The sequence below is a fragment of the Salmo trutta genome, chromosome 28, assembly GCF_901001165.1.
Source record: "Salmo trutta chromosome 28, fSalTru1.1, whole genome shotgun sequence".
NCBI classification, from domain to species: Eukaryota; Metazoa; Chordata; class Actinopteri; order Salmoniformes; family Salmonidae; genus Salmo; species Salmo trutta.
This window is the reverse complement of record NC_042984.1, coordinates 1,008,926-1,032,342: the sequence shown is the minus strand read 5'-3', so window position 1 is coordinate 1,032,342 and position 23,417 is coordinate 1,008,926. Positions and strand designations below refer to the sequence as shown.

At 44.6% G+C, this 23,417-nt stretch overlaps 3 protein-coding genes across 4 annotated transcripts in view; 2 read left to right on the top strand and 1 right to left on the bottom strand.

The window, feature by feature from the left end:
* Positions 1–208, top strand: part of ap4b1 (adaptor related protein complex 4 subunit beta 1) — a 33,469-nt gene extending 33,261 nt beyond the window's left edge. The window contains exon 17 of the mRNA XM_029720340.1: positions 1–208. Within this exon, the coding sequence (XP_029576200.1) occupies positions 1–208 (208 nt within the window).
* A 6,149-nt stretch (positions 209–6,357) lies between these two features.
* Positions 6,358–8,568, bottom strand: cfap126 (cilia and flagella associated protein 126). Its single transcript, XM_029718238.1, has 6 exons — positions 8,484–8,568; positions 8,053–8,209; positions 7,889–7,951; positions 7,653–7,730; positions 7,327–7,533; positions 6,358–6,702 (listed from the first exon to the last, which is right to left on the bottom strand). Exons 2-6 carry the CDS (start codon positions 8,077–8,079, stop codon positions 6,421–6,423), a joined length of 657 nt encoding a protein of 218 aa, XP_029574098.1. The 5' UTR covers positions 8,080–8,209; positions 8,484–8,568; the 3' UTR covers positions 6,358–6,420.
* Positions 8,569–9,799: 1,231 nt separating this feature from the next.
* On the top strand, positions 9,800–22,655 carry ccnq (cyclin Q). Of its 2 annotated transcripts, XM_029718236.1 has the most exons (5): positions 9,809–10,219; positions 10,443–10,626; positions 11,852–11,984; positions 14,945–15,163; positions 22,443–22,655. In XM_029718236.1, the coding sequence occupies exons 1-5, from the start codon at positions 10,063–10,065 to the stop codon at positions 22,530–22,532; spliced, it is 783 nt and encodes a 260-aa protein (XP_029574096.1). In that variant the 5' UTR covers positions 9,809–10,062; the 3' UTR covers positions 22,533–22,655. The 2 variants fall into 2 exon arrangements, with proteins under 2 accessions (XP_029574097.1, XP_029574096.1); XM_029718237.1 differs by lacking the exon at positions 14,945–15,163 and having other exon boundaries at positions 9,800–10,219.
* The last annotated feature ends 762 nt before the right edge of the window (positions 22,656–23,417 follow it).

Sequence of the window (23,417 nt, the reverse complement as noted above, 5' to 3'; positions counted from 1 at the left end):
CGGGATCGACAGGCTCTCACGCCTCAGCGGGATCGACAGGCTCTCACGCCTCAGCGGGATCGACAGGCTCTCACGCCTCAGCGGGATCGACAGGCTCTCACGCCTCAGCGGGATCGACAGGCTCTCACGCCCAGCCGGCTTGTCCAGCACCTGTGCCTCGGCCGGCTTGTCAGGCTCGCTCAGGTGGGATGCCGGGTGGCGCACCTAAAGGGGGGGGGGGGTACTGTCACGCCTGCTCCCGCTCTTCCCCCCTGGCACTCGAGGGTGCCAGGCTCCCCAGCATTGCGCACTCCTGCCATTATCATTACACACACTTGCCTTCCCCCCGTCACGCGCATGAGTGATTATTGGACTCACCTGGACTCTATCATCTCCGTCATTACCTCCCCTATATCTGTCTGGTTTCACCGCTCTGTTCCCTGCTTCTGCATTGATTGTCATATGTTGTTTTTTACCCGTGTGCTTACGTTGTTCTTGTATTGGTCTTTGTCTGTTTCCTGATTAAATGTTGACTCCCCGTACCTGCTTCTCATCTCCGGCGTCGGTCCTTCCAGACTTCTGTATATAGCATCCTTACTGTTATTTTATTGTTGCTATTTAATTTTCTACTCTAAGTGCGCCACCCGGCGTCCCGTGAAATGCTACCGACAAGCCCTTAACCAACAAGGCAGTTTAAAGAAACATAAGAGTTATATGGTCTACACCTGTTGTATTCGGTGAATGTGACACACACACACACACACACACACACACACACACACACACACACACACTCATGCGGTCATCAGGACTGAGGTCTGTGAAATGTGAGAGCTGGACATTGTAATTGTGTGTGTTGTTCAGTGTGTGTGTGTGTGTTGGTCAGCGTGTGTGTGTGTTGTTCAGTGTGTGCGTGTGTGTGTTGTTCAGTGTGTGTGTGTGTGTTGTTCAGTGTGTGCGTGTGTGTGTGTTGTTCAGTGTGTGTGTGTGTGTGTGTGTGTGTGTGTGTGTGTGTGTGTGTGTGTGTGTGTGTGTGTGTGTGTTGTTCAGCGTGTGTGTGGTTGAGAGACAGGTATCGATAGCCGGGGGTAAAGTCCAGTGTGTATAACAGGCCAGAGATATAACAGTTTATTATGAGTATAAAACCCTTTCCATGTTTTACACAGACCTCTGCTGGGACACCATGGCTTACTGACAACAGAGACTATTTTACTGATGTTATACTAGCATGTCTCTACTACTAGCATGTCTCTACTACTATATTTTACTGATGTTATACTAGCATGTCTCTACTACTAGCATGTCTCTACTACTATATTTTACTGATGTTATACTAGCATGTCTCTACTACTAGCATGTCTCTACTACTATATTTTACTGATGTTATACTAGCATGTCTCTAATACTAGCATGTCTCTACTACTATATTTTACTGATGTTATACTAGCATGTCTCTACTTCTAGCATGTCTCTACTACTATATTTTACTGATGTTATACTAGCATGTCTCTACTACTATATTTGACTGATGTTATACTGGCATGTCTCTACTACTAGCATGTCTCTACTACTATATTTTACTGATGTTATACTAGCATGTCTCTACTACTAGCATGTCTCTACTACTATATTTGACTGATGTTATACTGGCATGTCTCTACTACTAGCATGTCTCTACTACTAGCATGTCTCTACTACTATATTCTACTGATGTTATACTAGCATGTCTCTACTACTAGCATGTCTCTACTACTATATTTGACTGATGTTATACTAGCATGTCTCTACTTCTAGCATGTCTCTACTACTATATTTTACTGATGTTATACTAGCATGTCTCTACTACTATATTTGACTGATGTTATACTGGCATGTCTCTACTACTAGCATGTCTCTACTACTATATTTTACTGATGTTATACTAGCATGTCTCTACTACTAGCATGTCTCTACTACTATATTTGACTGATGTTATACTGGCATGTCTCTACTACTAGCATGTCTCTACTACTAGCATGTCTCTACTACTATATTCTACTGATGTTATACTAGCATGTCTCTACTACTAGCATGTCTCTACTACTATATTTGACTGATGTTATACTGGCATGTCTCTACTACTAGCATGTCTCTACTACTAGCATGTCTCTACTACTATATTCTACTGATGTTATACTAGCATGTCTCTACTACTAGCATGTCTCTACTACTATATTTGACTGATGTTATACTGGCATGTCTCTACTACTAGCATGTCTCTACTACTATATTCTACTGATGTTATACTGGCATGTCTCTACTACTAGCACGTCTCTACTACTATATTTGACTGATGTTATACTGGCATGTCTCTACTACTAGCATGTCTCTACTACTAGCATGTCTCTACTACTAGCATGTCTCTACTACTATATTCTACTGATGTTATACTAGCACGTCTCTACTACTATATTCTACTGATGTTATACTAGCATGTCTCTACTACTATATTCTACTGATGTTATACTAGCACGTCTCTACTACTAGCATGTCTCTACTACTATATTCTACTGATGTTATACTAGCATGTCTCTACTACTAGCATGTCTCTACTACTATATTCTACTGATGTTATACTGGCATGTCTCTACTACTAGCATGTCTCTACTACTATATTTGACTGATGTTATACTGGCACGTCTCTACTACTAGCATGTCTCTACTACTATATTCTACTGATGTTATACTAGCATGTCTCTACTACTAGCATGTCTCTACTACTATATTTGACTGATGTTATACTAGCACATCTCTACTACTATATTCTACTGATGTTATACTAGCATGTCTCTACTACTAACATGTCTCTACTACTATATTTACTGATGTTATACTGGCATGTCTCTACTACTAGCACGTCTCTACTACTATATTTACTGATGTTATACTGGCATGTCTCTACTACTATATTCTACTGATGTTATACTAGCATGTCTCTACTACTAGCATGTCTCTACTACTATATTTGACTGATGTTATACTAGCATGTCTCTACTACTAGCATGTCTCTACTACTATATTTACTGATGTTATACTAGCATGTCTCTACTACTATATTTTACGGATGTTATACTAGCATGTCTCTACTACTAGCATGTCTCTACTACTATATTTGACTGATGTTATACTAGCATGTCTACTACTAGCATGTCTCTACTACTATATTTGACTGATGTTATACTAGCATGTCTCTACTACTATATTTGACTGATGTTATACTAGCATGTCTCTACTACTAGCATGTCTCTACTACTAGCATGTCTCTACTACTATATTTGACTGATGTTATACTAGCATGTCTCTACTACTAGCATGTCTCTACTACTATATTTGACTGATGTTATACTAGCATGTCTCTACTACTATATTTGACTGATGTTATACTAGCATGTCTCTACTACTAGCATGTCTCTACTACTAGCATGTCTCTACTACTATATTCTACTAATGTTATACTGGCATGTCTCTACTACTAGCATGTCTCTACTACTAGCACGTCTCTACTACTATATTCTACTGATGTTATACTAGCATGTCTCTACTACTATATTTGACTGATGTTATACTAGCATGTCTCTACTACTAGCATGTCTCTACTACTAGCGCTGCTATGTTGTGATGATGCTGCTGTTGTGATGATGCTGCTGCTGTGATGACGTTGCTGTTGTGATGATGATGCTGCTGTTGTGATGATGCTGATATGTTGTGATGATGCTGATATGTTGTGATGATGCTGATATGTTGTGATGATGCTGCTGTTGTGATGATGCTGATATGTTGTGATGATACTGATATGTTGTGATGATGCTGGTATGTTGTGATGATGCTGCTGTTGTGATGATGCTGATATGTTGTGATGATGGTGATATGTTGTGATGATGCTGATATGTTGTGATGATGCTGATATGTTGTGATGATGCTGGTATGTTGTGATGATGCTGCTGTTGTGATGATGCTGCTGCTGTGATGAAGCTGCTGTTGTGATGATGCTGCTGTTGTGATGATGCTGATATGTTGTGATGATGCTGCTGTTGTGATGATGCTGATATGTTGTGATGATGCTGATATGTTGTGATGATGCTGATATGTTGTGACGATGCTGATATGTTGTGATGATGCTGCTGTTGTGATGATGCTGATATGTTGTGATGATGCTGCTGTTGTGATGATGCTGATATGTTGTGATGATGCTGCTGTTGTGATGATGCTGATATGATGTGATGATGCTGATATGTTGTGATGATGCTGCTGTTGTGATGATGCTGCTGTTGTGATGATGCTGATATGTTGTGATGATGCTGATATGTTGTGATGATGCTGATATGTTGTGATGATGCTGATATGCATAACAAGGTGAGTCCAAAAATGTATTTTATGCTGCTGCATGAATGATGTAATATTCCAGGGAGATATGTATACTGTAGCTAAGAAAGTAATACTAAGTGTGTTGTGTAGTAAGCTGTTAGTAGCCCATGTGCCTCACCCTAATAATTTGGTCTATTTACCCCTCTTAATGTATCCTACTGTTCTGACTTGGTGGTGCACATGTAGCCTATAACCTGTTTTAGATCAATTTCATCATCGAATATTGTAAGAGCTTTCATTGTCCGTTTATATGCCCCCTTTATTTATCCTACGGTTCTGACTTGGTGTACAGGGAGATCACTGTAAGAACGGCCCATGTTCTGAATTCTGTTGCTGTACATTTCAAAAGTGCGGAACAAATAGTTATTGACTACGTCCGTCCTAGCTCGCTCATTAATGTCTTAATCGAAATTACGGATTGCCTCTTATCCGCTTGTCGTCCCCTTATGCCATAGTTTGTACATCTCAATTGTCAGTAGAAACCACATTTTTTAAAGCAAGTCAGCCATGCTTTTTTAAAGGCAGTAGAGGCTGAATGAACTGTTTTGCTGCCAGACAAGGCTCTGCTGATAGCCAGGTGTAGCAGTGGTAAGGTGTTGGGACTTCTGTTGGGACAGCTTTATGTGGGCCCTAACAGTTTGTGGGCACCGTTTGTCACCATTACACGGAACCCAAACCGGCTGCGCGCGTGCGCCATCGTGCATAAATGCATTTTGTCCCCCCTACACCAAACGCCATCACGACACGCAGGTTAAAATATCAAAACAAACTCTGAACCAATTACATTAATTTGGGGACAGGTCAAAAAGCATTAAACCTTTATGGCAATTTAGCTAGCTAGCTTGCACTTGCTAGCTAATTTGTCCTATAGAGCTAGCTTTCTGTTGCTAGCTAAGTTGTCCTGGGATATAAACGTTGAGTTGTTATTTTACCTGAAATGCACAAGGTCCTCTACTCCGCCAATTAATCCACACATAAAACGGTCAACCAAATCGTTTCTAGTCATCTCTCTTCCTTCCAGGCTTTTTCTTCTCTTAACTTTATATTGCGATTGGCAACTTTCATAAATTAGGTGCATTACCGCCACTGACCTCGTTCGTCTTTCAGTCACCCACGTGGGTATAACCAATGAGGAGATGGAACGTGGGTACCTGCTCCTATAAACCAATGAGGAGATGGCACGTGGGTACCTGCTCCTATAAACCAATGAGGAGATGGCACGTGGGTACCTGCTTCTATAAACCAATGAGGAGATGGCACGTGGGTACCTGCTTCTATAAACCAATGAGGAGATGGCACGTGGGTACCTGCTTCTATAAACCAATGAGGAGATGGCACGTGGGTACCTGCTTCTATAAACCAATGAAGAGATGGGAGAGGCAGGACTTGCAGCGCGATCTGGGTCAGAAATAGAACTGACTTCTATTTTAGCCCTCGGCAACGCAGACACTCGTTGGCGCACACGAGCAGTGTGGGTGCAATAATTGAATAACATGTATGTTTACATTTATTTTGCAACGCTGGCGTACGCGACAAGAGCGGTGTAGTCAGCCTGTTATAGTGCAATTAATGTATTGTTTAGTGTTGTGGCTTTGCTGGCATGCATCCCACTTTTTTTTTTTCCCCCCAACAAGATTTACATGCTAAAATCGCCACTGGCTATATCAGGGGAAATCAAGGGTTGTCTGCCTGTCTGTCTGCCTGTCTGTCTGTCTGTCTGTCTGTCTGTCTGCCTGTCTGACCCCAAATTTGTATTTATATAAAAAAATGAAAATCTATGCAAATACTTTTACTGTTTTCCTCCAACACAACTGACCCTGACACACGCACAGGAAATGTTTTTTACAGAGTTTTAATGTTGTATGATTTTGTTAGTGTACATCAGTAAACTAACAGCACTCAGTACATCAGGAAACAAAATATATTCTGGGTGTGAGACTGCTCGAGAGAAAGATGGAGAGAGAAAGAGAGAGAAAGATGGAGAGAGAAAGAGAGAGAAAGATGGAGAGAGAAAGAGAGATGAGGTAGATATGTTTACTAGTCAACCTGTGTGTGATTCTCTTGGGCAGCTGAAGATTGTTCTCTCTCTCCCTGGCTAACTGTTCTCTCTCCAGCTGAGATGTTCCCTCTAGTGGCTCTTCTCTCTCCAGCTGAGGTGTTCCCTCTAGTGGCTGCTCTCTCCTCTTGCTGTATGTCAGGGTGAGAGACTGCTCTCTCTCGCTCTGAGGCTTGAGTCAAAGGTCTCTCCCCACGACCCGATTGCCCGGTGACTGGTCTTTCTCCTGTGACTGGTCTCTCTGAGGTTGGGGCATTGCAGATCTGTATGTTGAACAAAGAGAATGAGGGAGAAGAAAAGAGAAGAGATGAGAAGAGAAAGAAGAGTAGGTGAGAGCATAAAGGAGAAGAGAGGGGGGGGAGGAGGAGCGAGGATAGGGGAGAGGAGGAGAGAGGATAGGGGAGAAAAGAGGAGAGATCATTAAGAAGAGAGGAGAACATAAAGGAGAGGAGAGCATAAAGTAGAGGAGAGAGGAGAGGAGAGGAGAGAAGAGCATAAAGGAGAAGAGAGGAGAGGAGAGCATAAAGGAGAAGAGAGGAGAGGAGAGCATAAAGGAGAAGAGAGGCGAGCATAAAGGAGAGGAGAGAGCAGAGGAGAGGAGAGGAGAGCATAAAGTAGAGGAGAGAGCAGGGGAGAAGAGAGGAGAGGAGAGCATAAAGGACAGGAGAGGAGTGAGGAGAGAAGAGCATAAAGGAGAAGAGAGGAGAACATAAAGGAGAGGAGAGCATAAAGTAGAGGAGAGAGCAGGGAAGAAGAGAGGAGAGGAGAGAAGAGCATAAAGGAGAAGAGAGGAGAGGCGAGCATAAAGGAGAGGAGAGCATAAAGGACAGGAGAGGAGTGAGGAGAGGACAGCATAAAGGAGAAGAGAAGAGAGATGAGTGTCTAACCTGATCCCCTTCCGTCTGGCCGTCTGCAGCTGGAGCGGTGGTGGTTTTGGCAGCCCTGTGTGTGTGGATGCCATGTCCGGAGTGTGTGTATGTGTGTGTGAGACGCTGTCTGCCCTCCTCAGAGCGGGCCGTGGGGTTGATGGAGGCAGGAGGGAGACGAGCAGGCAGCTCCCATGTCCCCTTAAAATCTGGCCACGCACTGCCACGCTACACACACACACATAATTAAGCACAGACAGACATCCATAAGCACATAGATATACATGCATATACAGGTCTCAGTGTGTGTGTGCGTGTGTGTGCGTGCGTGCGTGTTGTTCACTAACCTTAGCCTTCACTCCTGGTAGGAGATGTCCAAGGTCACTGGCAATGAAGATGGTGTGACCCTGTGCTGCTGAGGGCCTCTACACACACACATACATACACACACACACACACACACACACACACAAACACAGTTGATTTCAACTAAGTTCAACTCATGGAGAGAAAGTAACACTATTTGCATATTTGTCTGGCACAATTCACAAACACTTAACGTTAGCTCGGTACTGTACGTTACCTCCTTGAAATGCTTTGGCACGGTCCAATTTTGCAGTTTCTGCGAGTTGAACGCATTTTCATACTAAAACACACAACAACAGCACATGTTTACTGCTCTACACAATAACAAAGAAACCAAATAAAACAAAAAGTGTATTTTTATTTAATGAATGTTTTTTTTACCTGGTTAGCCGAGTAACCCGACGACATGTTCACCTAGCGGCTAGCAGCTAGCTCTGTTGTTGACAGGCTGTTGCGTAGCAACAACGGAACAGGAAGTTCTCGTCCCGTTGTGTTTCAGTTGTCTCTAGTTTGGATCGGAGATCTGTCACCAGTTGAGCTGTTACCCAGAACATCAACACATCAGTACAGTTTGGATCAGAGCTTTTCTGTCACCAGCTGAGCTGTTACCCAGAACATCAACACATCAGTACAGTTTGGATCAGAGCTTTTCTGTCACCAGTTGAGCTGTTACCCATAATATCAACACATCAGTACAGTTACCCAACATCTGTTACAGAAACATAAATAGGACTGTGCTATTTGGATAACACAATGCAAGTGTCTGTTGTTTAGAGCCACTGCTGAGCCAATAGGAATGATGCCAGCCCTACCAGTAGAGGGACATCAAGCTGGCCAGACCTGCAGCGGCACCACACAACAACAACAACAACACCGTGCTGTTTATTACCGTTCTCCTAGCAGCAGAATATTATGCTAACATCACGATCTCGGATTTACCCCCTTCACAATAAGAGTTCCCCCCCTGCAAAGACAAATTTTGGGAATATCGATTTTTTTTTTTTGCACTCTAGTGCAGTACAACTGTTTTTCCACAGCATTGCAATTCTCTTTGAAAAAATAAATGATAATTTGGTCTCTACTAACCAATTATGGTTGTTTTGGAGTGGGACTGTCTCTCATGGCCTGCTGCTGGCTTCTCCCTCCACCGCCTCTATAACCTCTAATACAATACACTGTAATAGACTGTACATGGAAAACACATTGTGTTGCAGACAGAAAACTGATGGGTATGTACAACACAATCCCCCTCCAACGACACATATTTACTCAGTAGAGACCCTTCTGAGTATTTCCCACCCACTTTAGCTGAGACCGATAGAAAAATGTTCTCTCTACAAGCCAATATGTTTCCATGTGCAGTCTATTACAGTGTATTGCATTGCGGGCTGGAGAACAGAGTGCTGCTGGGTATATATTTCCAATAGCGCGGCGCACAATGGGCCCAGCGTCATCCGGGTTAGGGGAGGGTTTGGCAGGGGTAGGTCATTGTAAATTAAGAATTTGTTCTTAACTGACTTGCCTAGTTAAATAAATATATAAAAAAGAAAGTATGACACAGTCCTTCAAGGGAGACACCTGAAACCCCACCTCTTTAAGGAATACCTGGGATAGGATAAAGTAATCCTTCTAACACCCCCCCCCCCCCAAAAAAAGATATAGATGTACTATTGTAAAGTGGTTGTTCCACTGGATATCATAAGGTGAATGCACCAATTTGTAAGTCACTCTGGATAAGAGCGTCTGCTAAATGACCTAAATGTAAATGTATTTAAATATCCCCCTTCTAAATAACCATATCTGGTTGGTAAAGAAATGACTGAATATTCTACACCTCACCGGTAGAAAAGTCTCTACAGCCCAATATTCTCCACATACCAATGTTAACATTGTATTCTTTCATTATTGTTAAAAAAAAAAAAAATTCTCAACCATATTTTAATTTTGTTTTCATAAATTACTCACTTTTCCGTTTCTCGTTGCACAATAAAAGTAGAAATGGCCACTGATTAAAATTCAATATCTTTTAGAATGAATTATCCACATTGCAATCTTTTGAAATTTGGGCTTTTAGTTTGGAGGTTTCTTCATTGACATGAAGAACGTGACGTCATCGTTTTTGCTGCGGGCATAACGGAAGCACGTTTCGGTCTTTGATTTTTCACTGTGTCCGGAAGTGAGAGACGAGCCAGCGTGTTGGTAGCACAGATAATAACTTCAATAGGCTTTGATTAGCCCCAATTAGTAGCAGACAAGCTGGAAAGAAACAAGATAAACTAGTTGACGGCTCTTGTTAACTGCTACTAGTCAATGTTAGTGTAACATTCTCCATTCTGTACAGGGCAAAATAACTGTTTAGCTAATAGCTAACGTTAGCTAGCTGTTCTAGAGATGGCCAGGTTCATTACACCCGGTTCCATGGAGGCCGTACCGCGGCTGGACGGTACACCGGGGGGAAAGAGGGGTGCTCCAGCCTTGGACACTGATACGGACTCCACACGGGAGATTAAAACCCACTTCCGTGTGTGTCGGTTCATCATGGAAACGGGTACAGTACCGAAACAGAACCCCTCAACCCATATTCACTATGGGTGGTCAGTCTCACCCTCCCTGGGCCGGTGTGGGTGCAGGTTTTTGCTCCAGACAAGTGCTAACACATCTGAGTATATCATCATTTTAAATACGGCCTTTATTAGTAGAATAAGGTGTCGAGGCTTGGCTGGCGCAAAAGCCTGCACCACACTTACCCATAACACACTCCGTCTCCCTAGGTGTGAAGTTGGGCATGCGTTCGGTGCCCGTGGCGACAGCGTGCGTGTTGTACCACCGGTTCTTCCAGTGTGTGAGTGTGACGGTGTACGAGCCCTACCTGGTGGCGATGAGCTGCATCTACCTAGCAGGCAAGGTGGAGGAGCAGCACCTCCGCACCCGTGACATCATCAACGTGTGTCACAGGTAGGTAGGGCTGTGTTAGTATATATATATACTACCTTTCAAACGTTTGGGGTCACTTAGAAATGTCCTTGTTTTTGAAAGAAAAGCTAAAAAAAAAATGTGTCCATTTAAATAACATCAAATTGATCATTGTTAATGTAGCTGGAAACTGAAGATTTATCATTTTATATTTAACCTTTAACTAGGCAAGTCAGTTAAGAACGAATTCTTGTTTTCAATGACGTCCTACCGGGGAACAGTGGGTTAACTGCCTTGTTCAGGGGCAGAACGACAGATTTTTACCTTGTCAGCTTGGGGATTCGATCCAGCAACCATTCGGTTACTAGTCCAACGCTCTAACCACTAGGCTACCTGCTGCCCCAAGATGCGTATGCCGATGAACTTTTAAGTTTTTTCCTCTTACTCTACATAACCCTGATTTATAATCTCCCTCCATCTCTCTCCTTATCCATCCTCTCCCCCCCACCCTACCCTCTCCTTATCCATCCTCTCCCCCCCCACCCTACTCTCTCCTTATCCATCCTCTCTCCTCCCACCCTACTCTCTCCTTATCCATCCTTTCCCCCCCCCACCCTACTCTCTCCTCCTCCCATCCTCCCCCCCACCCTACTCTCTCCTCCTCCCATCCTCCCCCCCACCCTACTCTCCTTATCCATCCTCTCCCCCCCACCCTACTCTCTCCTTATCCATCCTCTCTCCCCCCACCCTACTCTCTCCTCCTCCCATCCTCCCCCCCCACCCTACTCTCCTTATCCATCCTCTCCCCCCCCACCCTACTCTCTCCTCCTCCCATCCTCCCCCCCACCCTACTCTCTCCCCCCCCACCCTACTCTCTCCTTATCCATCCTCTCTCCCCCCCACCCTACTCTCTCCTTATCCATCCTCTCCCCCCCACCCTACTCTCTCCTCCTCCCATCCTCTCCCCCCCACCCTACTCTCTCCTCCTCCCATCCTCCCCCCCACCCTACTCTCTCCTTATCCATCCTCTCCCCCCCACCCTACTCTCTCCTCCTCCCATCCTCTCCCCCCCACCCTACTCTCTCCTCCTCCCATCCTCCCCCCCACCCTACTCTCTCCTTCTCCCATCCCCCCCCCCACCCTCTCTCTCTCCTTATCCATCCTCTCTCCCCCCCACCCTACTCTCCCACTCTCTCCCTCCATCTCTGTCTCCTTATCCATTCTCCCCCCCCACCCCTCTCTCCCCCCCACCTCTCTCTCTCTCCAGATATTTCCACAGTAGTAGTGAACCTCTGAACTGTGATGGTGAGTTCTGGGATCTCAGGGACAGTGTGGTGCAGTGTGAACTTCTGGTCCTCAGACAACTCAACTTCCATGTCTCCTTCCAGCACCCACACAAGGTCTGTACTGACCCCTGACTCCTGAACCCTGACTCCTGAACCCTGACTCCTGAACCCTGACTCCTGAACCCTGACTCCTGAACCCTGACTCCTGAACCCTGACTCCTGAACCCTGACTCCTGAACTCTGACTCCTGAACTCTGACCCCTAACTCCTGAACCCCTAACCTCTAACCCAGGGATAGACAACTGGTGGCCCATCTTTTTGTAGGCCAACAGATCAATTCCTCCCCTTTCCAAAAAATTATACAAAAATAGTAATACTTTTTTAGGAACTCAGTCTCAACTTCCTGTTGATGGTTAGAATACACAAGGAACTCAGCCTCAACTTCCTGTTGATGGTTAGAATACACAAGGTGCAATTTAGAAATGTGGTTGTGCATCAGCTGTTTGTCTTGTTATTAAGTGCTGAACACTTAACCGAAATGTCTGTTATTTTTCAGTTTTTAAACAACTAATTGACCGACATCGGTTCAAATATTTGAATTCTATTTAGTTAGTTTATTTCTGTGAGCTTGATGTGTAGTTTCTCTAGAGATAAATCAGATCCAGCCTGAACTGTGTGATGTAGTAGGGAGTTGTAGTTTCTCTAGGCATAAATCAGATCCAGACTGAACTGTGTGATGTAGTAGGGAGTTGTAGTTTCCAACAGGCCAGTATTCTACATAGATTAGTGCAGAAAACGTGGTCCTTAACTACCTCAGAGTGCAGTGTATAAAGTCAGAACATCTGTTGTCTCAGCCAGAGCTTGAGGTAGTCACCTCATACAAGTACTTGGTAGTATGGCTAGACGGTGCACTGTCCTTCTCTCAGCACATATCAAAGCTGCAGGCTAAAGTTAAATCTAGACTTGGTTTGCAGGACAGGATTTTCTAGGGAGAGTAGCAACAGTGCTGAACTTTCTACGTTTATAGACAATGTATCTTACTGTTGACTGATGAACGTCAAGGTTTTTAGAGATACTTTTGTAACCCTTTACAGCTTTATGCAGGTCAACAATTCTTAATCTTAGGTCTTCTGCGATCTATCTTGTTCGAGGCATGGTTCACATCAGACAAGTCTAAGGTCCTGAGAACTCTTGGGCAGGTTTTCATCAAGGATCTCTCTGTGCTTTGCTTCGTTCATCTTTCCCTTGATCCTGACTAGTCTCCCAGTCCCTGCTGCTGAAAAACATCCCCACAGCATGATGCTGCCACCACCATGCTTCACTGTAGGGATGGTGCCAGGTTTCCTCCAGACGTGACGCTTGGCATTCAGGCCAAAGAGTTCAATCTTGGTTTCATCTGAACAGAGAATCTTGTTTCTCATGGTCTGAGTCTTTCGGTGCCTTTTGGCAAACTCCAAGAGGGCTGTCAAGTGCCTTTTGGTACTCTTCCCCAGATCTGTGCCTCAACACAATCCTGTCTCGGAGCTCTACGGACAATTCCTTCAACCTCATGGCTTTGTTTTTGCTCTGACATGCACTGTCAACTGCGGGACCTTATATAGACAGGTGTGTGCCTTTCCAAATCATGTCCAATCAATTGAATTTACCACAGGTGGACTCCAATCAAGTTGTCGAAACATCTCAAGGATGATCAATGGAAACAGGATGCACCTGAGCTCAATTTCAATTCTCATAGCAAAGGGTCTGGATACTTATGTGAATAAGGTATTTCTGTTTTTATTTTTAATACATTTACAAACATTTATAAAAACCTGTTTTCACTGTCATTATGGGGTATTGTGTGTAGATGATAAGGCTGTAACGTAACACAATGTGGAAGAAGAGAGGACCCGTGATGGAGAGGGATAGAAAGGGTCCTCTGAGAGGACGCGTGATGGAGAGGGATAGAAAGGATCCTCTGAGAGGACGCGTGATGGAGAGGGACAGAAAGGATACTCTGAGAGGACGCGTGATGGAGAGGGACAGAAAGGATCCTCTGAGAGGACGCGTGATGGAGAGGGACAGAAAGGATCCTCTGAGAGGACGCGTGATGGAGAGGGACAGAAAGGATCCTCTGAGAGGACGCGTGATGGAGAGGGACAGAAAGGATACTCTGAGAGGACGTGTGATGGAGAGGGATAGAAAGTATACTCTGAGAGGGGACGCGTGATACAGAGGGATAGAAAGTATACTCTGAGAGGACGCATGATGCAGAGGGACAGAAAGCCTGAAAATACACCATCTACTTGACTAGTTGGTCTTTAGCAGCCATAAAAGTAGGTCTTATTTACTTTGAAGAACTACTAAAATAGTGATTTTTTTTTTGTTTGTCAGAAAGCAGCTCTATAGAGATGAGATGATGACTTGCAATGAAATAATAAAGTAATCAAATAAAATTAATGTAATAAAACACAATAACTGAAATATTTATTAAAGTACTGTGAATAAGTGATGGTTAAGTGATGAGCAGTAATGGCCAGTCTCTACCATCATGGGACTTTTCCTTGTTTTGTTCTGTGTTGTTCCAGCATTCAACCCACATATTGCATAGTGCCTTTATTTATTGATTTATTGTTTCATAATGGAACCGACCTCCAAAGCGCTCAGCGCTACTTGTTGTGTCAGTCACTGAAAGCAAAACATGTTTAGATTTGGTAAATTAGTCTAGCGGTCAGCTGTCTTTTGTGATCTTGGTTGAATTACCGACTGAGTAGAATTGCATAAAATTTGTTCTAAAATTGCAAAATCTTATCTCCACCCCATGTCAAAATGTGTAGAATTGCACAACACAATTTGACTTATGGCCCCCAAAAGGCTAGGACTGGCTCTGACTGCATCACTTAGGGCCCCAAAAGGCTAGGGCCGGCTCTGACTGCATGTATGGGTATGCAGTCCCACAAGCCACTGCTGCACTTCATGAGTTCAGATTTTTCGCAGCCCTCTAACCCCTGACCTCTCTAACCCCTGACCCTAACTCCGTGGACTGTCAGGTCATACCTGATCTGTGTTTCTAACGTGTGTGTGTGTGTGTGTAGTACCTCCTCCACTATCTCCTGTCGGTGAAGTCGTTAGTGAATCGTCACGCCTGGTCCAGAACTCCCGTCGCCGAGACCACCTGGGCGTTGCTTAGAGACTGTTACCATGGCACCATGTGTGTGCGCCACGCCCCCCAACACATCGCCATAGCAACGCTGTACCTGGCACTACTCAGCTACGGGGTGGAGGTTCCTGTCGGAGAGAGAGAGTGGTGGCAGGTAGGAGAGTGTGTGCTGGGGCCCTCTAATCCCTGACCCTAACCCTCAGGTCATACCTGGTCTGCATTTCTAACATCTGTTTGTGTGTTGTGTTGGGGGGAGAGAGAGGTGGCAGGTGTGGGGGGGGGAGAGAGGTGGGGGGGGGGGTGTTGGGGGAGAGAGAGGTGGGGGGGGGTGTTGAGGGGTGTTGAGGGAGAGAAAGGTGACAGGTGGTGGGGGGGGGGGAGAAAGGTGACAGGTGGGGGGTGTTGGCGGGGAGAGATTCAGCCACAAGAACATTAGTGAGGTTCGGGTACTGGTGTTGGGCGATTAGGCTTGGCTCACAGTCGGCTTTTCAATTCATCAATTTCAATTCAGGTGTTCGATGGGGATGAGGTCAGGGCTCTGAGCAGGCCAGTCACGTTCTTCCACACCGATCTTGACAAACTATTTCTGTTTGGGCCTCGCGTTATGCACAGGGGGCAGTGTCATGCTAAAACACGAAACGGCCTTCCCCAAACTGTTGCCACAAAGTTGGAAGCACAGAATCATCTAGAATGTCATTGTGTGCTGTAGCATTAAGATTTCCCTTCACTGGAACTAAGGGGCCTGAACCATGAAAAACAGCCCCAGACCATTATTCCTCCTCCACCAAACAGTTTGCTCTATGCATTGGGACAGCTAGTGTTCTGCTGGCATCTGCATTGGGACACACCCAGATTTGTCCGTTGGACTGCCAGATGTTGAAGCGTGATTCCATCATGCCAGAAAACGCGTTTCCACTATTCCAGAGTCCAATGGCGGCGAGCTTTACACCACTAGAGCCGACGCTTGGCCGGGGGAGCTTTACTTGGCTCATCGCACTCTAGTGACTCCTTGTGGTGGGCTGGGCGCCTGCAGGCAGACTTCGGTCATCAGTTGAATGGTGTTTCCTCCGACACATTGGTGCGGCTTCCGGGGTTAAGTAAGCGGGTGTTAAGAAGCGCGGTTTGGCAGCTCATGTTTCGGAGGACGCATGACTCAACCTTCGCCTCTCCCGGGCCCGTTGAGGAGTTGCAGCGATGAGACAAGATCGTAATTGGATCACAATTGGATATCACGAAATTGGGGAGAAAAAGGGGGTCAAATGCAGAATAAAAAAATAGGTACAGATGGCATGTTTTTTTTGCGGGCCATTCTAAATAATAATTCTAACATAACCGCAGGTACCCTGTGGAACCCTGGGGGTACCCTCAAGTGCAGGCTATGGATGAGTTTTTTTTTTTTTTTTTTTTTTGTGGGCCATTCTAAATAAATAAAAATATTCCATATTAGTAAACTACAGTGCATTCAGGAAGTATTCAGACCCCTTCACTTTTTCCACGTTTTGTTACATTACAGCCTTATTCTAAAATGGATTCAATTAAACATTTTCCTCATCAATCTACACACAATACCCCATAATGACATCACAATACCCCATAATGACATCACAATACCCCATGATGACAAAGTGAAACGTTTTTTTTTTAGAAATGTTTGCAAATGTATTTATTTTTAAAGTAAAAACCGTTACCTAAACATTTTCCTCATCAATCTACACACAATACCCCATAATGACATCACAATACCCCATAATGACATCACAATACCCCATAATGACATCACAATACCCCATGATGACAAAGTGAAATGTTTGCAAATGTATTTATTTTTAAAGTAAAAACCGTTACCTTCACACCCTTTGCTATGAGACTCGATAGTGAGCTCAAGTGCTTCCTGTTTCCATTGATCATCCTTGAGATGTTTCTACAACTTGGAGTCCACCTGTGGTAAATTCAATTGATTGGACATGATTTGGAAAGGCACACACCTATTTATATAAGGTTCCACAGTTGACAGTGCATGTCAGAGCAAAAACCAAAGCCTTGAGGTCGAAGGAATTGTCCGTAGGTCTCCGAGACAGGATTGTGTCGAGGCACAGATCTGGGGAAGATTACTGAAACATTTCTGCAGAATTTAAGGTCCCCAAGAACACAGTGATCTCCATCACTCTTAAATTGAATAAGTTTGGAACCACAAAGACTCTTCTTAGAGTTGGCCGCCCGGCCAAACTGAGCATTCAGGGGAGAAGGGCCTTGGTCAGGGTGGTGAACAAGAACCCGATGGTCACTCTGACAGAGCTCCAGAGGTCCTCTGTGGAGATGGGAGAACCTTCCAGAAGGACAACCATCTCTGCAGCACTCCACCAATCAGGCCTTTTATGGTAGAGTGGCCAGACGGTAAAAGGCACATGACAGCCCGCTTGGAGTTTGCCAAAAGGCACCTAAAGGATTCTCAGACCATGAGAAACAAGATTCTCTGGTCTGATGAAGTCAAGATTGAACTCTTTGGCCTGAATGCCAAGTTTCACGTCTGGAGGAAACCAGGCACTGCTCATCACCTGGCCAATACCATCCCTACGGTGAAGCATGGTGGTGGCAGCATCATGCTGTCGGGATGTTAAATAAAGGTTACATTTAAAAATAAAATGTTGTTCTGCGGCAGGGACCGGGAGACTAGTCAGGATCGAGGGAAAGATGAATGGAGCGAAGGTTCACCTTCCTTCAGATTCAGATCAACTTTATCATCCCACCATGGGGAAATTAAATTTGGTCAGGTGCTTGAAGACAGCGCTATAGCTTCACATTTAACGTGAATGTGCAATAGGCTGTATACTGGAGGGATCAACAGACTTATATCCAGGCAGATAATTCGGCAGGGTGCGTTGTGCTTTGCCTAATGGCTCTTGGAATAACAGTCCCCATATCTATCTGTTTTGACAAAGTCTCTTTCCCCTTGTCTGGCTGCTGCTGTGACTGAATTTTGAGTGAAGGGGATGAGTACTGTCCTGTAAAATGCTTTCAAGTTTTAGGAGGATGAGTTTTGTGTACAGGTTGTTGGCTGATTCTTGATCTATACCAATGATCCTCCCGCCGTCTTAATCAATCGCTGAAGCTTGACTTGGTCATGTTTCTGAACACGCATATCAGACCAAAGGACAGCACACTCTGCCGGACAGATCTACAGGACAACGACCCTAAGCACACAGCCAAGAGAACGTTGGACCGGCTTTGGGACAAGTCTCTGAATGTCCTTGCATGGCCCAACCAGAGCCTGGACTTGAACCTGATCGAACATCTCTGGAGAGACCCTGAAAACAGCTGTGCAGCAACACTCCCCATCTAACCTGACAGAGCTTGAGAGGATCTGCAGAGAAGAATGGGAGAAACTCCCCAAATACAGGTTTGCCAAGCTTGTAGCGTCATACCCAAGAAGACTGGAGGCTGTAATCGCTGCCAAAGGTGCTTCGACAAAGTACTGAGTTAAAGGATCTGAATACTTATGTAAATTTTATATTTAAGGTTTTTATTTTATTTATACATTTGCAAAAATAAAAATACTTTTTGCTTTGTTATTCTGTGTGGATTGATTAAGGGAAAAAAACGATTTAATCCATTTTAGTATAAGGCTGTAACGTAACAAAATGTGGAAAAAGTGATGGTCTGAATACTTTCCCGAATTCACTGTATATGTAAAGACCATATTATATGAAGAATGAGAGACTGATGAAGTGTGTGCAGCCTGCGCAAGAAACAGCAGAGCTCATGCCTTTCATGCAACTTTTTTCAAATCATCATTAGTCGCATGATGCAGCCTTAGAACGTATAAAAAATCTGAACATATAGTCCAACGTTTATATAGTAACGTTTATATAGTAATGATTCATTTAGTAACTCTAAATGAATCATATAGGAGGACCAGTTTCATTATATCAAATATTTAACCACTCAACTACATGTGCCCACTCCCCCTGAAATCGTTTGGAGAAAATATCCTTTCTATTTAATTCAGCTTTGTTCAGTTGTATTCTTCATACTATAAAATAATGACAAGGAAGTGTAATCAAATCTTGTCTCCTAAATGAACTAGTGTAGAACACAGCCATATGGCACAGCCACATCAGGACCTGCTAAATGAACTAGTGTAGAACACAGCCACATCAGGACCTGCTAAATGAACTAGTGTAGAACACAGCCATATGGCACAGCCACATCAGGACCTGCTAAATGAACTAGTGTAGAACACAGCCATATGGCACAGCCACATCAGGACCTGCTAAATGAACTAGTGTAGTCCACAGCCACATCAGGACCTGCTAAATGAACTAGTGTAGCCCACAGCCACATCAGGACCTGCTAAATGAACTAGTGTAGTCCACAGCCACATCAGGACCTGCTAAATGAACTAGTGTAGCCCACAGCCACATCAGGACCTGCTAAATGAACTAGTGTAGAACACAGCCATATGGCACAGCCACATCAGGACCTGCTAAATGAACTAGTGTAGAACACAGCCACATCAGGACCTGCTAAATGAACTAGTGTAGCCCACAGCCACATCAGGACCTGCTAAATGAACTAGTGTAGCCCACAGCCACATCAGGACCTGCTAAATGAACTAGTGTAGAACACAGCCATATGGCACAGCCACATCAGGACCTGCTAAATGAACTAGTGTAGCCCACAGCCACATCAGGACCTGCTAAATGAACTAGTGTAGCCCACAGCCACATCAGGACCTGCTAAATGAACTATTGTAGAACACAGCCATATGGCACAGCCACATCAGGACCTGCTAAATGAACTAGTGTAGCCCACAGCCACATCAGGACCTGCTAAATGAACTAGTGTAGCCCACAGCCACATCAGGACCTGCTAAATTAACTAGTGTAGAACACAGCCACATCAGGACCTGCTAAATGAACTAGTGTAGTCCACAGCCACATCAGGACCTGCTAAATGAACTAGTGTAGAACACAGCCATATGGCACAGCCACATCAGGACCTGCTAAATTAACTAGTGTAGCCCACAGCCACATCAGGACCTGCTAAATTAACTAGTGTAGCCCACAGCCACATCAGGACCTGCTAAATGAACTAGTGTAGCCCACAGCCACATCAGGACCTGCTAAATGAACTAGTGTAGAACACAGCCACATCAGGACCTGCTAAATGAACTAGTGTAGCCCCACAGCCACATCAGGACCTGCTAAATGAACTAGTGTAGCCCACAGCCACATCAGGACCTGCTAAATGAACTAGTGTAGAACACAGCCACATCAGGACCTGCTAAATGAACTAGTGTAGCCCCACAGCCACATCAGGACCTGCTAAATGAACTAGTGTAGCCCACAGCCACATCAGGACCTGCTAAATGAACTAGTGTAGAACACAGCCACATCAGGACCTGCTAAATGAACTAGTGTAGCCCCACAGCCACATCAGGACCTGCTAAATGAACTAGTGTAGTCCCACAGCCACATCAGGACCTGCTAAATGAACTAGTGTCGCCCACAGCCACATCAGGACCTGCTAAATGAACTAGTGTAGCCCCACAGCCACATCAGGACCTGCTAAATGAACTAGTGTAGAACACAGCCACATCAGGACCTGCTAAATGAACTAGTGTAGCCCCACAGCCACATCAGGACCTGCTAAATGAACTAGTGTAGTCCCACAGCCACATCAGGACCTGCTAAATGAACTAGTGTAGAACACAGCCACATCAGGACCTGCTAAATGAACTAGTGTAGCCCACAGCCACATCAGGACCTGCTAAATGAACTAGTGTAGTCCCACAGCCACATCAGGACCTGCTAAATGAACTAGTGTAGAACACAGCCACATCAGGACCTGCTAAATGAACTAGTGTAGCCCACAGCCACATCAGGACCTGCTAAATGAACTAGTGTAGCCCACAGCCACATCAGGACCTGCTAAATGAACTAGTGTAGCCCACAGCCACATCAGGACCTGCTAAATGAACTAGTGTAGCCCACAGCCACATCAGGACCTGCTAAATGAACTAGTGTAGCCCACAGCCACATCAGGACCTGCTAAATGAACTAGTGTCGCCCACAGCCACATCAGGACCTGCTAAATGAACTAGTGTAGCCCACAGCCACATCAGGACCTGCTAAATGAACTAGTGTAGTCCACAGCCACATCAGGACCTGCTAAATGAACTAGTGTAGTCCACAGCCACATCAGGACCTGCTAAATGAACTAGTGTAGCCCCACAGCCACATCAGGACCTGCTAAATGAACTAGTGTCGCCCACAGCCACATCAGGACCTGCTAAATGAACTAGTGTCGCCCACAGCCACATCAGGACCTGCTAAATGAACTAGTGTAGTCCACAGCCACATCAGGACCTGCTAAATGAACTAGTGTAGCCCACAGCCACATCAGGACCTGCTAAATGAACTAGTGTAGCCCCACAGCCACATCAGGACCTGCTAAATGAACTAGTGTAGTCCACAGCCACATCAGGACCTGCTAAATGAACTAGTGTAGCCCCACAGCCAGATCAGGACCTGATAAATGAACTAGTGTAGCCCACAGCCATATGGCACAGCCACATCAGGACCTGATAAATGAACTAGTGTAGTCCACAGCCACATCAGGACCTGCTAAATGAACTAGTGTAGTCCACAGCCATATGGCACAGCCACATCAGGACCTGATAAATGAACTAGTGTAGCCCACAGCCACATCAGGACCTAACATCAGGACAACTCAGAGTATGCTATTCTGTTCTTCTGAAATAGACTACATTTTCTTCATATCATGTTTCTCTAGAGCTGTCTAAGATAAAATAATGGTGTAGACTATATTACATGGATTTATTCATGGTGTAGACTATATTACATGGATTTATTCATGGTGTAGGTAGACTATATTACATGGATTTATTGTGATGGTGTAGACTATATTACATGGATTTATTGATGGTGTAGACTATATTACATGGATTTATTGATGGTGTAGACTATATTACATGGATTTATTCATGGTGTAGACTATATTACATGGATTTATTGATGGTGTAGACTATATTACATGGATTTATTCATGGTGTAGACTATATTACATGGATTTATTCATGGTGTAGACTATATTACATGGATTTATTGTGATGGTGTAGGTAGACTATATTACATGGATTTATTCATGGTGTAGACTATATTACATGGATTTATTGGGCCTTTTACAATGTTCCAAAGGAGCGTGTCAGCAGCTTGTGGGGAGGCCTGGAGATGCTGAACATGGTTAATTAACGGTTAGTTACCGTGAGACCGGCAGTGATTTACATGACAATCACCGGCTGACAACATGTAATGACCGCCACAGCCCCTGTGTGTAACCGTGTGTGTGTTTAAGCGTGTGATAGTATGGGTGTGTGTGTGTGTATTGAGCCCTTCTCTCTGTGTCTCTAGGTGCTGTGTGAAGACATCACTAAGGAACACATTGATGCCATCATCTCTGACCTGCTACACCTCTACGACATGGAGGCCAAATGTACCTGAGGGGGAGGCCGTGTGTGTGTGTGTGTGTGTGTGTGTGTGTGTGTACACTACTTTCTGTACTCTGAAGAACTGAACTGTTTCGTCTTTTTGATAATAAATGTTAAATCAAGAGTTAATACATAAGAGGTTTAGTTACGAACTCCACTCACCTGATTGTCTAGGACTAGGTCTTAGTTGGACACGGATTAAAGGGAATTAACCAGCAGACACAAGGCCTCCACGAATTAAAGGGAATTAACCAGCAGACACACGGCCCTCCACGAATTAAAGGGAATTAACCAGCAGACACACGCCCTCCACGAATTAAAGGGAATTAACCAGCAGACACACGGCCCTCCACGAATGAAAGGGAATTAACCAGCAGACACACGGCCCTCCACGAATTAAAGGGAATTAACCAGCAGACACACGGCCCTCCACGAATGAAAGGGAATTAACCAGCAGACACACGCCCTCCACGAATTAAAGGGAATTAACCAGCAGACACACGGCCCTCCACGAATGAAAGGGAATTAACCAGCAGACACACGGCCCTCCACGAATTAAAGGGAATTAACCAGCAGACACACGGCCCTCCACGAATGAAAGGGAATTAACCAGCAGACACACGGCCCTCCACGAATTAAAGGGAATTAACCAGGCACACGGCCCTCCACGAATTGAGTTTGACACCCATGGTCTATAATGTTTGCATCCAAATAAAACAAACAATAAGAAGTTCTCTCTCCTGTCCTCTCTTTCTCTCTCTTCTCTTTCTTTCCCTGTCTATCTCTTTTTATTATGATTAACGAGGGGTGCCGTATTCTCTGCATTGATCAACTATAAGGTTTGAAGAGTGCTACTGGAGAGAGAGAGAGAGTAAGGCGTCCGCATGCTTCCCGGCCA

What these genes read in the sequence shown, in the direction of transcription:
- cfap126 (XM_029718238.1), bottom strand. Translation starts at nt 8,079, where the DNA reads ATGTCGTCGGGTTACTCGGCTAACCAG. An exon ending in CGGGTTACTCGGCTAACCAG is followed by an intron (nt 7,952 to 8,052) that starts GTAAAAAAAACA and finishes TGTGTGTTTTAG; the next exon opens with TATGAAAATGCGTTCAACTC. An exon ending in TACCAGGAGTGAAGGCTAAG is followed by an intron (nt 7,534 to 7,652) that starts GTTAGTGAACAA and finishes GTGTGTGTGTAG; the next exon opens with CGTGGCAGTGCGTGGCCAGA.
- ccnq (XM_029718236.1), top strand. Translation starts at nt 10,063, where the DNA reads ATGGCCAGGTTCATTACACCCGGTTCCATGGAGGCCGTACCGCGGCTG. An exon ending in TCGGTTCATCATGGAAACGG is followed by an intron (nt 10,220 to 10,442) that starts GTACAGTACCGA and finishes CCGTCTCCCTAG; the next exon opens with GTGTGAAGTTGGGCATGCGT. An exon ending in GAGAGAGAGAGTGGTGGCAG is followed by an intron (nt 15,164 to 22,442) that starts GTAGGAGAGTGT and finishes CTGTGTCTCTAG; the next exon opens with GTGCTGTGTGAAGACATCAC.